Source organism: Tricharina praecox, assembly GCF_024521635.1.
Source record: "Tricharina praecox strain CBS 144465 chromosome Unknown BZA05scaffold_36, whole genome shotgun sequence".
NCBI classification, from domain to species: domain Eukaryota; kingdom Fungi; phylum Ascomycota; class Pezizomycetes; order Pezizales; family Pyronemataceae; genus Tricharina; species Tricharina praecox.
The window spans coordinates 26,649-42,963 of NW_026250438.1; the positions used below are offsets into that span (position 1 = coordinate 26,649).

At 57.8% G+C, this 16,315-nt stretch overlaps 6 protein-coding genes across 6 annotated transcripts; 2 read left to right on the top strand and 4 right to left on the bottom strand.

Moving 5' to 3' along the window:
- Window positions 1-205: 205 nt before the first annotated feature.
- BZA05DRAFT_411481 (uncharacterized protein) lies at window positions 206-955 on the bottom strand. Its single transcript, XM_051485000.1, has 3 exons — window positions 642-955; window positions 537-591; window positions 206-473 (listed from the first exon to the last, which is right to left on the bottom strand). Exons 1-3 carry the CDS (start codon window positions 840-842, stop codon window positions 364-366), a joined length of 366 nt encoding a protein of 121 aa, XP_051335282.1. The 5' UTR covers window positions 843-955; the 3' UTR covers window positions 206-363.
- A 3,947-nt stretch (window positions 956-4,902) lies between these two features.
- On the bottom strand, window positions 4,903-7,083 carry BZA05DRAFT_188192 (uncharacterized protein). The gene is made up of 3 exons (XM_051479377.1): window positions 6,912-7,083; window positions 5,217-6,823; window positions 4,903-5,134 (listed from the first exon to the last, which is right to left on the bottom strand). The coding sequence occupies exons 2-3, from the start codon at window positions 6,696-6,698 to the stop codon at window positions 4,994-4,996; spliced, it is 1,623 nt and encodes a 540-aa protein (XP_051335283.1). The 5' UTR covers window positions 6,699-6,823; window positions 6,912-7,083; the 3' UTR covers window positions 4,903-4,993.
- Window positions 7,084-8,673: 1,590 nt separating this feature from the next.
- On the bottom strand, window positions 8,674-10,020 carry BZA05DRAFT_477344 (uncharacterized protein). The gene is made up of 3 exons (XM_051488303.1): window positions 9,804-10,020; window positions 9,379-9,643; window positions 8,674-9,322 (listed from the first exon to the last, which is right to left on the bottom strand). The coding sequence occupies exons 1-3, from the start codon at window positions 9,836-9,838 to the stop codon at window positions 8,861-8,863; spliced, it is 762 nt and encodes a 253-aa protein (XP_051335284.1). The 5' UTR covers window positions 9,839-10,020; the 3' UTR covers window positions 8,674-8,860.
- Window positions 10,021-12,096: 2,076 nt separating this feature from the next.
- Window positions 12,097-13,456, top strand: BZA05DRAFT_411489 (uncharacterized protein). The gene is made up of 2 exons (XM_051485001.1): window positions 12,097-12,203; window positions 12,259-13,456. Exons 1-2 carry the CDS (start codon window positions 12,104-12,106, stop codon window positions 13,221-13,223), a joined length of 1,065 nt encoding a protein of 354 aa, XP_051335285.1. The 5' UTR covers window positions 12,097-12,103; the 3' UTR covers window positions 13,224-13,456.
- Window positions 13,457-13,801: 345 nt separating this feature from the next.
- Window positions 13,802-15,260, bottom strand: BZA05DRAFT_188248 (uncharacterized protein). The gene is made up of 3 exons (XM_051479378.1): window positions 14,619-15,260; window positions 14,291-14,569; window positions 13,802-14,215 (listed from the first exon to the last, which is right to left on the bottom strand). The coding sequence occupies exons 1-3, from the start codon at window positions 15,134-15,136 to the stop codon at window positions 13,810-13,812; spliced, it is 1,203 nt and encodes a 400-aa protein (XP_051335286.1). The 5' UTR covers window positions 15,137-15,260; the 3' UTR covers window positions 13,802-13,809.
- BZA05DRAFT_188254 (uncharacterized protein) lies at window positions 15,007-15,837 on the top strand. The gene is made up of 2 exons (XM_051479379.1): window positions 15,007-15,191; window positions 15,339-15,837. Exons 1-2 carry the CDS (start codon window positions 15,151-15,153, stop codon window positions 15,784-15,786), a joined length of 489 nt encoding a protein of 162 aa, XP_051335287.1. The 5' UTR covers window positions 15,007-15,150; the 3' UTR covers window positions 15,787-15,837.
- Window positions 15,838-16,315: the final 478 nt, after the last annotated feature.

The window sequence follows — 16,315 nt, forward strand, 5'->3', positions numbered from 1 at the left end:
CGGCGGCGGCGGCGGACGAGTGATCACCGTGAAGGGCGGGCTCGTCACTCGACAGCGGACGCGGGCCGGCAATGATCCGAGTCGGCGATCACACCGTCACTCTGGATAAATGCGAGTGCTTCCCGCATGCACGAACGTTGCACGGACGTTCGGCCAGGGATAGATCCGCTGCTGAGAGCCTGAGATCAGGCTGAATATGTACTTATGTTGCAATTCTCCTTCAGCATGCAAGAAGCACATTCTATAATGCGCATGTGCTCCAACACGGCCACTGATATTCCCCCTACCAGCCGCACAGCCCCGCAGCCTACCCCGCAGCCCACACCCCCACAGCCCACCCGTCCGCCGCCTCCATCCATCCATCTAGATCGTACCGCAAGTCAGATTGCACTTGTAGCTGCTGATCTGATCACTATTCGTCGACCCGATATTCGAGTGTTCTCTGCGGTCCGCCTGGAAGAGCAGATCGTTGCCTAGCAGATGGCACTCGTTAGCCACCACCCCACCCCACCCCCTCTGTGAACGAGATAACTTACATCCCCCGTTCCGATAGAAATTACAGCAGCCGTACAGGACCTTGAAGCTGGTGATCTACGCCCCATCAGTCATCTCATTTTCCTTCTCGGTGGAAGCGCACATACCCGATCATTCATCTTCGAGCCAACATCGTTACACGAGCTCCGCGCGGGCTCGACCTTGATACTGTCGCCCTTGTAGTTCGCGTCGGCGTACAGCTCGATCTTGACGTTGATCGGGTTGATGATTATCTGCGGCCGTGGGGCGGCGGATACGAGTGTTGCCAGGCCGAGGACGAAGGCGGCGAGGAGGGGGGTGGGATGCATGTTGATGTTGATTCTGCGCGGCGTCGAGGAAGTAGGACGAGGAGGATGAAGAGGAGGCGGCGGCGGTGGTGCTGATGGTGGTGGTGGTGGTGGTGGTGGTGGTGGTGGTGGTGGTGGTGGTGGTGGTGGTGGTGAGGGCGCGTTTATGTATGATACATGTCTGGTACATACCCGCGCCCTCGGGCTTCGGGCCGGCTTTCCCCTGGGCCCTGGGCCCTGGGTACTGGACAGCGCCCTGCAGCGCTTCGCTGGCATACATACATCCTACATACGGTATGCAAAGCATCCGACTGAGCCATGTATGTAGCACATGTACCACATGTATCAGGGTGCACTGTGCAGCGGTCAACCCCGCTCAGCTCAGCTCACCTCACGCACTGCACGCACGGCCGTTTCGGATCCACCGGTTATATCGGATCCGATCGGCGTGGGGATTCCTGGGCTCTACATACATACAGGGAGAAATTCCGGGCTCTGCACGTGGCCCGCGCTGGAGTAGGTAGGTCGTTGGCGGTTGGCGGTTATGTAGGAAACGGAAGTGCCAGGGGGTTGCGTGGGGGCGAAGTCTATCGAGACGTCGGGGATACCTGGGAATCTGGGATACCTGGGATGGATGGATGGACGAATGGATGGTGCCGAGGCTTGTTCCTTGTCAGTCACTCGGAAACCTGACGGGATGATGGATTAGCCTTCGGGTGCCGAGAAGAAATTGGGCCGCCTGTGGCTAGAGTCTAGACGGCCTGCGGGCACTTTACGATGCGGCGATGCGGCGTAGGCAGAAATTGAGAGGATGCGCTGGCCGCATCTGCAGTGTGAAGTTCGAGTGGAAGTGGAGTTGTAAGTTTTCTTCCTTCCTAGACCGCACAGACTTGACTTGCTACGATGGGAAAGAGAATGAAAATACTAGATATATCTATTTTTTTGGCGGCTGTAAGTACTCTACGTCGCGATTATCCCGCAAACATGAGCCTTTAATACTCGCGTTGCAGAATAAAGTAGAAAAAGATGGACGTCTCACTTCATTGCATTGCGCCTTTACCGCCACGGAGCCTCGACTCCGCGGCTTTACCGCCAGGAAAAACCATCGTACATACGCACCAGCCCACAAGTTATAATCCAGCTACAACTTTGCGAGCTCGAATACGCATCCGCCTCTTCCGGTGTTCACCCATCTTCTTGGGCACATGTTAGCCACGTCCCGAAAAATTGAACTTCTTGTACATACGAGTCCTCATGATGTGTGCCTATTGATGCCGCGGGGATGGAACTTCATAGACGTATGATATGGTCCACCACCTCGGCTCCATCAATGCGGACTATGGCGGAGGTATATCCGAAACTGTTCGGTACCATAGTCGTGAACGTCGCTGTTTCGATAGGATCGTTGTCGTGCCGAGAAGTAGCGCTGGTATATCATGCCGAGCGTGATTGAGCACGACACGACGAGGGGTATCCGATTGACTGTGCCCATGTACGATACGTTACGGTACAGCGATTTCACCGAGGGATGGTCCATGGAGGAGGCTGGGATTGCATGTTGTTGAGGATTCCACCTGGGTTGGCGAGGAAGCGTCGGATGATGTACCTAGAATAGGTCAACACTCATAGTTTCAGATGCGGTCAACCCAATGCCAGCAGGACCACGTCGCAGCAATATGTGAACGGAGAACATTTCCATGATCTAGATACCTAGCCTCTGGGTCGCATGCAATCAATGCTTAACAAAACAAAATAGGTATATGGAAGGAGACGAATATACAGCCGTTCGACTAATACGTCAAACAAGTCTAGGCGAAACGGCGAAGTGTAGGACGATTGACGGGAGTGGGTGAGCGGGCCGCGGTTACTGCGGTTACTGCATCACGTGACCGTCACGGTTGAAGCGGCGGGCTCGCACATCAACGTCTACGTAGGTGGCCAAAGTCTACGAGCAGTAACGCCGTATGCGAAAGTGAATCAATGTTCTTTCTCTCTCTCTCTCCCAAGTTGACTTACGAGCTGGGAACTTTGGAGGCACGCATACCTATTCTCGGCATTGCCTAGAAACGATGCAGCGAGCAATGAAACAATAGACCCAAACAGCCAAACAACGAAACAGCCGAGCGACGCGCGCAAGGAAACACCGAAAGTCCATACTTCGTATGTAGGAGATGACCAATGCGAATCGACGCTACGCCTACGCCCTGGTTTGCAATAGGGATTGCAAGGTTGCGTCCTGGCCCCTGATCACCAACCCCCGCAATATCAATCCGACCTTGCCCATCCATGCCCATCCATGCCTGAAACGCGGATGCGTGATAATTATTCCGTCTCTCCCCGTCTGTTCCCGGCATTCACTCTCTACCATACATACGTTCCAGCATGTTTCTATACCTGGTAAACGTCGTGCCGACAAGATCGAGCCCACTTCTGGGCCTGGAACTTCCACTTGAGATGTCGGCTCCTTCTTCCTGGGGACTTCGTGTGGAACGGTTGTCAGGAGCCCTTGACGGACCGTTACTCGTATGTAGAGTACATATGTATCTACGAGAATAGTAACTACTTAGAGCTAACTGGGTGCGTGTATAGGTACCAGCGCAGGCCATGCACATTGCCCACATCCCGAATGCCGTGGCTGGACATAACCTTCGCTACCCACTCTGGCCGGCAGGGGACTCTTCACCTCGAACACTGCTCGACTCTATTTCGCTACTTGGAAAAGTAGGTACATTGGTGTATGACTCTTGCACCGTTGCACGGCGAACACTCGATCCAGCTGTGAAACGCGAGTGGAAAATACCGGTGACTTATTTCTGTTACGGATATGAAGTATACATTATACAGGCATGATCTATCGTCTATCAAGGTCGAATGCCATGATAAAAATCCCCAACAAGATAACCCGGATAGCACATTGCCACCCGCCACCCCCATCAACTGCTCCCGAATGCCGACGCACAATCGCATCTATTCCTTGAGTGACAGCCTCCCATCGCACGGCTTCAATCATCCCCGCACACACAGCCGTCAAGTAATACACCACCTCTGTTTCGGCGCCGTCATATTCCCGCGGAACACACGGTCCAGGGTGCGACGACTCCTACCCAGATGCGCGAAGCCCACAATCCTACAGACGAATTCCGTTCCCTCATCCCCGCGGTCGGTGGTTCCCTCGACGGCAACCACCGCCGCATTCGGGGACTCGTCCATTCTGTGCCGGGGCTTACATATCAACGCGAGATTCCTCTGCATCGGGATTGGCGGGGCGGATGGCGGGAACAGCTGCATCAGCAGCTGGGCGCCGGTCTGTTCCGAGAGGATGGTGGCGTTGGGCGGGAGGGTTTCGTCGTCGGCGGATGGCGGAGCTTCCTCCAGGGATTCGGGCTGCGAGAACACGAAGCCGCCCAGCTGCACGTGCAGCCCGTCCGCGTCGCACGTGCCAAAGTCCCAGCCCAGGTATGCGTTGGAGTCGCAGGATGTGATGGACGCGAGCGCCCAGCGGAACCCGGGGACGGAAAGCTTCTGCTCGTACCGCCATAGCACGCCGTACGGGATCGAGCGCACGGTCTGGTAGAAGTGGGCCATTCGCTGCTCGCCGGTTGTGGCGGACAAGATTGCCGATAGGTCCAGCCCCATCAAAGAGGCGATGCACACGGGTACGTCTTCAATCTTGCTGGTGGATCGGTGCTCGATCGCAAAGTGGAAGGTGTAGAAGTGCGATATAACCTTCCCCTGAGAGTCTCGCATCGCGCGCACCGACGGGATGCGCTGTCCCAGTGATAACATCACCCCGGCGTCGCCGAGAAGATGCCGCTCTTCGGACGCAATATCGGGCGTCCCCTCGTCCTCGTGCGCCCCCACCATCAACTTCCGGTTCTTATCGTACTTTTGATACAAGAACGGGCCGTCAGCCATCTGGAAGTATATCCTCTCAGCAGTGTGGGCATCGCTCGCCAGCGAGGCCTCCTGCAGTGTCCACAGGCGCTTCATCCAGCCACTGCAGAGGATGCGCAATCCGACCTCGAGGAACGACGCGGGGAACGACTCGACGATCTCCAGTTCGCGGTCCAGCACCAGCACTGCGTTCGCCTCGTGGAAGGTCTTGCCCAGCAGCTGGATGGCCGTGCGACGGTACTGTTTGGCGCTCGGCGCTACGGGAATGCACAACGTGTCTATCCACACTCCGACTGTCCGGCCGTCCGCTCGCCCGCTGGCATCGTAGATCTGGTATAACTCGTCGACATATCCGCGCAGGCGCCGGAGCTGGCACTTGGGGAGCGCGTTGACGAAAGGGTTTCCGAGCCCATCGGCCCCTGTACCATGGGTCAGCGACATGGTAAGACAGTGAGAGGGTGCGCCGGGGGGGGGGGGGGGGGGGGGGGGGGGCATACACACGTGGGAGAGCGCAATATAGGGATGATCGTCGCTCGCGATAACCTCGAGCTCCAGTTGATCCGTTATAAACACCTTGGGTACTCGTCCCGCGGCCAGGGCCTGCACCAGGAGCGTGGTGGGCACCTCAGTAACCTCGCAGCGGCAGTCATCATCCGTATGTCTCGTATGGTAAGTCGCCTCGTCGGTTTGGTACGCGGAGCAGACTATTTCGCCACAGCCGGAATGATCTCTGATCCTCGGCCGATCCAGTAGCGATGCGACCAGCACGTCCTCGGGTGTCATCGAGTCGAATTCACTCTCGCACCAGCCGGCCTCCCTCATCGCGTCCTCCGCGAGATCCGAGAACTGGTCGAGCCCCTCGCTGTAGTCCATTGGCTGCAAGCACTTCCGGATCCGCTGTCTCCCCCAGCCCTCCTCCTCCATCGCCGTGAACCCACGGATATTCACGTGCGACCGCAAGTGCAGTCCTACCAAGCGGACGACGATATCGAGTGACTGCAAGATCCGCCCTTCAGCAAACGTATACTCGAACCTCTTTGTCCGCTCCTCGTCAACGATCTCCTCCGTAAGCATCAGCCGCGCATGTCTCGCCACCTTCATGACGCTTTCCATCAGCGCCTTATCGCCGGCGCGACCCGTCCGTTTCGTCGCCTCAAACCAGCGGCTGGACAACCCGTTGAGCCCCGCCGTCGAAACCTCGTCGCCAGCCTCCGCCACGAACTCGGCGTCAACATCGATCACAAGCCCACACAGCCTTGAAACCTCGTCCAGCACACCAAAGAACAACCACGCCTGCAGAAACGCGACCTTATCCTCCGCCCTGACGGGCTTGCCGTCGACACGCGAGAATATCGGCGGCTGCGGACTTCGTTCCTCCTCCCCCTCCTGCTCGGCCTGCTGCTGGCATCGCCGCCCAGGCGGACACAGAACGTGGCATACCATGTCTGCCAGATGCACGTTCCAGCCGTGGCGGAGCGGGAACGTCCAGAAGTCGAGGTGGTCGTATGGCTGTGACGTGCAGAGGTAGGGCACTGTGAACGAGGCGAATTCGGGGCGTGGCGGGGTGTTCGGTGAACAGTGCGGCACGGTCAGGGGGGCGAATGAGGCATTGGGAAATGGCGGGCTGGCTGCCGAGGCGGTGGCCCCGGAGCTTTGCGGTGGGTTTCCCGGCGCAGGGGTGGTATCGGCTGGTACGGCGCCGGCGGTGGCCGGAGGCGAGTCCGTTACGGTACTCCAGCCGGACACGGACACGGCACTACCGATATCCTGCGCGGCTGGTTGCGGGTTCGACTGCTGCTCGACACTCGCCGAAGCCGGTGCCGCGACAGTCCCCAAAGCCCCATGATCGACGTCGCTCTGTTCCAGCGGCACATCCGGCAAATCCGGTTTCGCGGCCTGCGCTTCGGCATGACGGTCCTTGCGGAGCACTCGTCGCAGAAGCCGGTGGGTGTACCGGCACAGGGAGTCCCACCAGCGGGGCATCAGTATCTTTCCGCGGGGATAGATTCGAAACTGGAGACGCGTGGTATTATGGTTGATGGGTAGTTTGCGTGTTCGTGATGTGACGCGCTACATATGAAGAACCAGCTGGCATGCAGCCTCGGTGCCTGGATATATATCGGGCTGCATTAGCCTGTCGGAGGTCGCAGGTGCATACGCCAATGATATCGAGACTTGATGATGATAATGACTAACTACATCGGGCTTCACGGGATTGCACTCATAAACAACGTCGAAGTCAACAAAATTCTGCAGAATAAGTCCAATACCCATGAAGTCGGTCTCGTAGAGTACACTGGTACAGTTTGTGACCAGTATTCGAATTTACCTTCATATTTGCGTGTCCAGAACCGCAAGATTGGTTGTGTTATCGTGGTGCTGCACGACTTGGTGTCCATCTCGAAATATCGAAGCGGTACCACATGACCTATCGAGATGCCAGCGGTTTCTCCAGGACCATAGCCACTCGTTTAGTCTGCGCTTAGATCATGCGGTTTCTGTGCCGAAATCGGGTTGATTTCCGCGAGGTATCACTCGATCATTTCACTGTGGTGCTTGTCGTAATATCTGCTTAAGTCGTTTACGCGGTCATGGCGTCGGGAGCACTGGCCGCCTACCACCCGTCTTTTATGTATTCTCTCGAGGCTTCAGACTCTCACACCACAACAACAATACATTGCTTGTTCACACATTCCAACAGTGCTGCGCAAGGAAGGGTTGTGGCTCATCTATGTCTCAGCCACACCCGTCTTGCTCTATGTAGTAGCGTATCCAGCGACCATGACGCATGCGGGGCTCCCCGTGGCACGCGAATCTCCAACCACTTTTTAGACAGCACGGCCAATCGGCCTTACATACATGATGGGAGATGTCTCGAACTGCAAATTCTGCGACCTCCCGAGTCCTACAGTATTGCCAACAACGGTAATTTGACGCGGGTTTGCTGCGAGATGGTGTACCTGCAGGCATCCGAAAACTATCACCGACGCTGGTGCTGTACGGCCGGCCGATAGCTACAGCTTCGGACGTGGTCCATCCATGCATGCGTCCAGCTTCTCCTTCTCCTTCTCCTCTTCTCCTTCTCTACCTATTTCAAGAGAGAGACCGAGGGGGACCTGTCAGGGCGCTATGTGCTATGGAGGGCAGACCCGATGCGTTCGTTGAAGGTTGAATTGTTTTCTATTGTTGCTTTTCTGTTCGGACTCGACGATCAACTCGACTCAGCAGGCACCACGGCGTCAGTCCTCTTCGACGCCTTGACCACAACTGGAGAACGACCAACAACAAATCCAAAACCACAGCCTTCCCCCGTGCTACACCATACCGATTGTCAACTACGCTACTGCGCGCTCCGCCGTCACCCGCTCCCGCCGATGCCCCGTTTACGCTGGCTGCATCTGTAGCGATCACGGCTGGCACCGGACCGAGCAACCTGCTCTGCCTACATACGGCACCAGCAGCGCGAATCACGGAGTCCGGCACCGCCCACGCCGCGAAATGCCGTCGGAGAGTGTCACTCCGGGCCGGGTGTAGCGCGCCGCGTCGGTAGCCGGCCCCCAGTCCCCGGCGCTCGGGAAGACGGGAGCGGGGCGCGTCTGACGTTGCCTGCCGACTGCCTACACACCTGGAGTAAATGTGGAAGTTCGGAGGTGTGGTGTGGCCCGTTGTCGGTACGCGGGCGGAGACGAGGCGCTGGGACCACGAACAGCCTACAGGGATTTGGCTTCCGCCGCACCGGAGAAACCTGGGAAACGTCATATATGAGCCTTGATGACGAGTCCGGGATGCTTGATGCTTGATGCCAGTGGACACACGGTATGTGTACCATAGATCGATAGAAGTGACAACTCTGCATCCCGTCGCACATCTCCCGCTGCAAAGGCCGGGTGTTTGGGATTACGATGACTGGGGACTCGGTTGACACGGTTTCGCGCTTTGCACACAGTCGAGATTGTGGTTTAAAGTTATGAAAGCATCGATTTGACGTTGCACGTGAATGTACCCTGATTCTGCTCATACATATAACCAAACAACCAGAACAGAAAGGAAAAACAAAAAACATCCCGCAGTCGCAGTGCTCAAATTCGCTCAATCCCAATCGTACAAGCGCCTATTCTCCGTCGTAACGTCGTGTGCGAGCTTACTTAACGGGTACCAATCGGGGGAGTGGTCATTCCAGTCCTATGCGCGTCCCTCAGCATATCCGAGCTGCTGCTGGCCATGCGATGGTAACCGGGGCGCTTCCCTTCCTGGAGGTGAGCATTGGGGTAGGTCTGCTGCGCGCCACCATTTTCGCGGACCTGGGGCTCTCCCGCGAAGCTCTCGCATACTCCGCCGCGGCCCTCGAGCGTGCCGCCGGCCTTCAGGAACTCGTCCATCGTCATCTTGGGCTGCACCGTCGCAGGGTGGAACGTCGGCTCGTACTCGATCCGCTCATGGATCGGAACCGTCGTGTGGACCACGGTCGGCTGGATCACCTCTCGCTCGATCACGGGCTGCACTTGCTCGTACACGTGGTGGTGGATGTGCTCGCCTTGCACGGTTCCCACTTGTACCTTCTCGTGCGTGGTGGGGAGGACCGTAGTTGTCGAGCGGAATTTCTGCGCCTGTAAGAGGCTGGTTAGTTTCATTCATGCATCACGGTGGTGATTGAGCAGCCTGCCTCCTCCTCAAGCTTCCGCTTAATCTCGGCCTCCTTTCCGTGATGGGTCTCGCGGTGGACGACAGGCAAAACTTTCGCCTCGTGCTTCTCTGCGGCACGGACGTGGTCCTCAATGGGCTGAATGCGGATCTGGTGGTGGTCCTGGTGGATCTCGCGGTCGATGGCGACGGTCTCCTTGACGACTTCGACGGGCACGACGGTCTCCTTGGTCACGGCGGGCTTGAAGTCTTCGCACACCACGGTCTCGTGGTGGTGGTCGCGGTGGCTGGGAGAGTCAGCACCGGTGCCCCCGAAAGCAGGCGACTTGGGGGACTGCGGGGTCACGGGAAAGGTGGCGGGGACGGGGTTGGGGTCCATGATTTTAATTGTGATAGTGAGGATTGTGTGGCTTCAATGAAGGGAGGGAGAGCAGAAGATATACTCACAGAAAGTTGCGGGCGGCGTCCTTAGCGGCTTGCATGATGAATTGATGACGATTTGCTTTTTAAGGCTTGTTGGGGCTTGGTGAGGCTTGTTCGGACTTTGTGGTGCTTGTGAAGGCTTGTGAAGGTCTGGTAGTGTGCGGTGTGGTATTGATGTGTAGATGTTCCGTTTATCGAAGCTGGTGCGGTATGCTGAGATGGTGTGATGAGATGGTGTGATGATTAGAAAGAAAGGCCAGGAGTGAGGGATTCATCCCTTCAATAAATACTAAGTTCTCGAACCCAGAGGACCGTGTTTCGTCCTACTGCTCCACGCGAGTTGGAGGAGGACGGACGTCATGGCGGGCTCATCGGTGCTGCTTTACCTCCCACGACGTAGGTAGACAGGTGGGACAGGTAGGCCGGTCCGGATTGTTGGTCCAAGCACCACCACCTCCGCAGAGCAAGGACAAGCCCAATCAATGCTTGATTATTTTTTTGACGCGGGCCTTGGATCTTGCTTTGGGGGGCGGATGAGACAGCTGCGAAGACGGAATCTGGATCTAGGCTTCACCTGTTTGGTGGGTTTGTTACGGCTACATACAAGCACTGAGACGTGGGCCTTGGTTTTAGAATTTCGCCTGTCCGCCGGCTATCATAGAGTAGGCACTCACAGAGAGAGATACTTCTCCATGGCGGGAAGATCCGCTGGCGAATGATATCTCATGCCCGCCGCCACGCCTGCAACAATTCTCCGTATCTTGTGCGCCCCCACCCCCCACCCACCCACCCCTTACCGCTAGAAAATCCAAGCAAAATCCAAGCAAAATCCAAGCAAAATCCTGCTTCCCGGTGCTTCCCAGGAATGTGGAACACTCCAACTCCAACACTCCAAACACGCGCGCGGAGGAGCTCCGGAGCGGGCATAAGATTGCAGCTTTTGGACGACGTTAGACGACGATCTTTGCCCGATACTGCCAGTGGTGATGTTATCAATGTACGCCAAGCAAAAAACGCCATTGTCGTCACTCCGCGATCAGTACTGCGCTCTAACGTTAGTCTGGTTGACTAAGTTAGTGCTGAGGTGCTAGTGGTATAGTACTACATATACAAAGTGCTGCTGATCCGTGTTCCGGATCCACCGCTCGATCATCAACCCAGCCTGCCAGCCTGCCGTGAACAGATCGATATGTAGTCGAGATGCGAGAATGCGAGACACTTTTCCGGGTTGGGCTGGGTTGGGTGGTGGGTTACGGACGGACATCGAGGCAGGAAGAAAGGGAAGGGAAGGGTGACAGAGTCTGTGCGTCACCTCCACACTTCCACGCTTCCACTTCCACGCTTCCACAACGCCTCTAGCTATCTACTCCACCGACGCGTTCGCGCGGAGGAGACAAGATATGGAGGGCGGGCGGCGACAGCTTCCGCGGACTATGCGAACGAGCTCATAGGAACGTACTCTACTTCACTAGGAACATCACTAGTAGCCGGCCGCGGCTGTTAACGCAATCCGCCACTTTCGCGCATGGCCTTGATCAAAATCCCATCCGGTCCTTGCTGGTGGTATTGAGCAGACAATCGACGACGTCGACGGCAAAGGCAAAGACGGCAGAAGCATCGACACGTTTTGGGCTTCATAATCACCTACGTATTCACCGGACTACTACTCTACACGCAGACGAAGAGACCGAGACCGAGAGAGAGCGATAGATACCGAAGATGCCGTTCCGAAAGAATATACGAAAAATCCTCTCAAAGCTCGGCGGCGACAAACGCGATCGCAGCGAGAAATCAGCCCCGTCGTCGACATTCCGGCCATTAACAGCCGATACCGTTCGGCCAGCTGGCTCGAATGTGTTCACCGCACCGACAGCGAGCGCGCCGCGGCCGGTGCCGCAGCACATCGCTGCGCCGGTTGCAGTGCCGCAGAACTACATTCCTACATCTATTGACAGCAGTTACCATCCCGGCGATGCCGTCGGAGGCGGGCAGTCAAGCAGTCCCACTGTGCCGCCGCCGCCGACGCCGCTGCTCGATGGTTACGGCGAGGGACTTGAGCCGAGCCCGGGGCGTGGCCAGAGTTTTCCGTCCGGAGGACTACTGCGGCCCGGACAGCACGACGGCGAGAGGATCATAAGTCGTCGGTCGACGAGTGGGATCACTTCCACCACCGAGGCGAGCAGCGATTACGACCAGCACTGTATTCTATCACCCATCCCCCCCATCCCCTGATCCTCCTCCGCAATGATTGTGTTAATGATTATCTCGCAGCGACTACACACTCCCTCTGCGCCTCTCCCGTCCCCACCTCGGCATGCGAGGTCATGTCCGATATCAACCGGGGTTCGGCCGCTGGCACGACTCCTCCCGCCCGTGCCGCCGCCGCCGCCGCCACCGCCTCCGCCGACGGCTCTCTCATCCTGCGTACGCCATCCCCTCCCTCCCTCTTTGCAACATATGCTCACACCCCTCCCCCCAGCGCCTCGACACACGCACAGCCCGGTAGTAACCGATTTCCAAGGCGTAACCAGCCAAGTAACCAGCACGCTCGCGCCCGGTGCGCCTACCTCCGGCTCCGCGGTCTCGCACGTGACGACTAACCCCTCCTTAGCGATAGTGCACACGACGGTGCACCCGGTGGTGACGGAGGAACAACTCCAGCGCGTAACCCGCGAACACCATCACCACCACATCCACCCCCTCATCCAGCCGCTGGTCTCACGGCACATCCTGCCAACAAAATACTACCTCCAGACCGACCCCGCGGACCCGAGCGTCCTCCGCGAGATCTCCGCCGCAGAGGCAAAGGCCTACGGCGAGCCGGTGTACACCGCCGAGCACGTCGTCGCGGGCGACCCAGTCGCCGAAGAGGTCTTTGGCTCGGTGCCGACGACGCATACCCGCATCGCCACGCCGCATATCCAATCGACTAGGACTCACGCCTCCGCCCTCGCCCCCGCCCGTGCGTTCCAGACAGCGCAGGACTCGGAACAGGAAGTGAAGCGAGACGCGGAGCAGCGCGAGGTGCGCGCGCTTCAGAGGGAGGTAAGCGCCACTGGGGGCTCGGGCGTGCATGCCAGCGGTGCCGGTGGTGGTGCAAGGGGGAGCGATTCGGATAGTTTTACGTCGTCGCTGTCGGATGAGCACAATCACAACTACAACCAGCAGCGTGAGAATGCCGACTATCTCGGGGATCTCGGGGATCTGAAGGATTCGCAGCGGTGGCTTACGGCGACGGGAACAGCGACGGGGCCAGGGACGGGAACGGGCACGCCGACGGGTAGGGAGGATGCGACGGTTGTTAGGACCGCGACTTTTGGGGGTGGTGGCGGTGGGGCTGGGAGGGCGCCGCCGCTGAGGCCTGCGGATAGAGCGGACAGAGCGGATGGTAGACCGGACTCGGTGGTTGTGGGGGGCACGGGGGTGTTGCCGGATTACCTCTGATCTACTTGAAGTATGTATTGTACGTGGGGTTTCTTCTGTTCGACTGCTTCACTAGGTACTTACCTACTACCGTATACCGTACTTCGTTTAATTGCTGTACTATATTGCATTTGTATGCATCCGTGTATAATCTGTATAATCGAAACACATACCTACACTTAAGCATTAATCACCAATCCTTCAAACAGGCAAGCCGTGAGGTTCAAGCTTCACAATTCTCTTGGCGATGTTCTCTCGGCGATGTCTGCGATCGCTTTACTTTAGCGGCTACTTTATTACTAACCGCGCATGGCCTAACCCTCTCGCCGGAACCGGGCTTCACACGATTGCGTCACGATCCACAGCGATCCCCGCGCCGATCGCGACGCTCCACCCCGTCCGTTCCCAAGGCCGTGCGGTGCGGACATCTCGCCCGAATCCATGCAAGTATGATATGTACATAGAGTGTCATGGCGATAAGCGATAGCCAAGGGATATTTGTATATTGCAATTTGCTTGCACTCTACTCTCTACTCGTACACAGACGACGCAATCGAACTTGCTATCGTAACGAACGGGATAGGTAACTGATCTCCATGGATTCAGTTCAGTTAATCCGAACGGTTTCATACCCCAACGCCCACCTCCAGTCGACGACCGGCTGCATTCCCACCGCCACGAGGCCCTCGACAAAGAGCACGTTTGTGGTCGCGAACCACGCAAGCATCCATACACACCCTACCACTCTCCCCGCGCGCCCTTGCACACCGAGCACTCCTCCCAGCGGCCGCCCACAAAACTCCTCGAGCCCGATCCCCACCGCCTGCAAAAGGAAGTAAACCACCATCCCCCCGTCGGTGCGCGAGATCGTCCATGCCGGCAGCGCGTGCAGCACCGCGCTGAGCGTGAACCCCGTCAGCACCGTGAGGAGGTGCGACTGTCGCACACCTAGGAGGCGCGAGAAGTAGGTTGCGTGCTGCAGTGCGGGAAGCGTCAGGCTTTGGTGCCAGAAGCTATTCCGTCGCCGTTCCTGTTAGCTACGGACCCGGGATATCGAGGGGGGGACGGAAGGGATGGGGAATGCGCACCCCCACGCTCGCCGGACACTCCAGCAGCTGGTGATGCTGCCGAAGAGGGGCGGCCACTCCTCGGGAGTGGAGAAGCCGAGAGAGACTGAGACAACGGAGTGCAAGATGTAGCTGCCGTTGACGATGCTGTAGATCCCGAAGACGCACAGGTTGCTGCGATAGCTGCGGACCCAAAAGGGCGCCGTGACGACTTCGGCCACTGTCGGGTACAGGATGTGGCTGGGGACTGTGAGCGCGAGGATTAATGCGAGCTTGCGGAGCTGCTCGCGGACGAAGGTCCTGGGTTCTGTCAGCGGGAGGAAACCGTGGGTACTGGAGCGTGACCTACCATCGCGGGAGGGCTGGCGTGGACGCGTAGCCCCGCGTACGTACTTCCCACGCCCACCCCACGCCGCGGGTGTTGTTATACATCGCCCACAGCGCCAGCAGCCGATCCTTCAGCCCCCACGTGCCGAAGTAGCCCTCCTTCCCCGGGCGCGCGAGCGCGACGTTCTTCTGCGGCGGCGGCGAGCAGACGAAGAAGCTGACGAAGCGCTGGTAGAAGCCGACGCAGATGATGGAGAGGACATAGTCCTCGGCCTGGCCTAGCCCGGTTGTCGACCGCACGATGGAGATGAGTAGCGCGGTGAGGAGTCCGAGGAAGAGATGACGGTTGAGCGGGAAGGGCGGGATGAGGAAGGGGATGACGAGGAACGCGTGGAAGGTCAGGAGCGCGGGGATCGAAAGCTGCGGACGCCCGAGGAGCGCGGCCTCCGGGTGTGGGGATAGTAACAGGACGTGCGGGAGTGATCGCTGCAATCCGAGGAATACCGCCCTGTCGGGACCGTTGATTTCGCCAAAGTTCATCGTGGGCGGTGGTGATGCATCGGAGGGGGAGGACGTGGGTATGTGTACGATATCGGTACGTACACAAGGTCCCGACAAGGTCTCTCCTCTCAAACACAGAGTCTCAACACGGTCTCTCTCTTCTCCGATGCTCACTGCGGCCTCTGCTCTCCCTGAAACTACTCTAAGCCGTTTCTTGCTTCGACTAGTTAATAGATCGCAGGCTGACGTCGATTGGCACTCGCCTTCGATCAATCGCCGCCACTGTGATGGTCGTGGATAGAGCACGTACACTGAAATCGGCAGATGTGGCGTGTGGCTACGGTGTGGCGTGTGGCTACGGTGTGGCGTGTGGCTACGGTGTGGCGTGTGGCTACGGTGTGGCGTGTGGCTACGGTGTGGCTAGAAGTGTCCATAGCCAGGGCCATCATCCGCGCTCTCATCTTTGCAGACAGAGCACACACCAAGAAACCCGCAGAGCTACGTCTTCTTTCGATTTCCCTCTCCCTCTCCCTTCCAAAGCGTCGACCAACATGCGTAACACCACTTACCTGGTCTCCGTTTGCCCCGTCGGCGCCCCCACCCTTCCCCGGATCCACGTCACCCGCCTATCCCCCTGGTGCTATATCCTTAGGCATGTACAGTACATAGCCCTAGCACACACGCACTAGACTTTAGTTACCGTGCGATACCGGTTTTTGGGTTCAATCATCATTGCATTCGACCTCAGGCAGTTACGTACCGGTTTCTTGCACCGGGGAGGGGAGCTCTCTCACTCCTCAATGGCGCCTACAGCCACCGCTCCGCCTGCGTATCCGCATCTTCCCTCGCCGCGGCTTAGTCCAGTCCTTGGATCGAGTGATAGGTATCGAGTATCGAGCATCGAGTGGTAGGTATCGAGTATCGAGCATCGAGTGGGTAGACCAACTCTGCAGCATCGACACCCGTGTCCTACCGTGATCCCACCGACTCCCGCCCCTCTGGCCATGTACTATGCCTCATCGCCATTCAACACTGGTACAACAATGCCGTGTACCCAGGTAAGCAATACACTTTTTTTTTGTTTAATCATTGATTGCATGCGACCTATCTAGATCATGGCAATATCACCCCGTTCACCCCCCCCCCCCCCCGTTTCCACGCCACTGTCCAACCCGGCTTGCACCGAGCGGCCCGATGTGGCTTTCCCTGCCCCCGCCC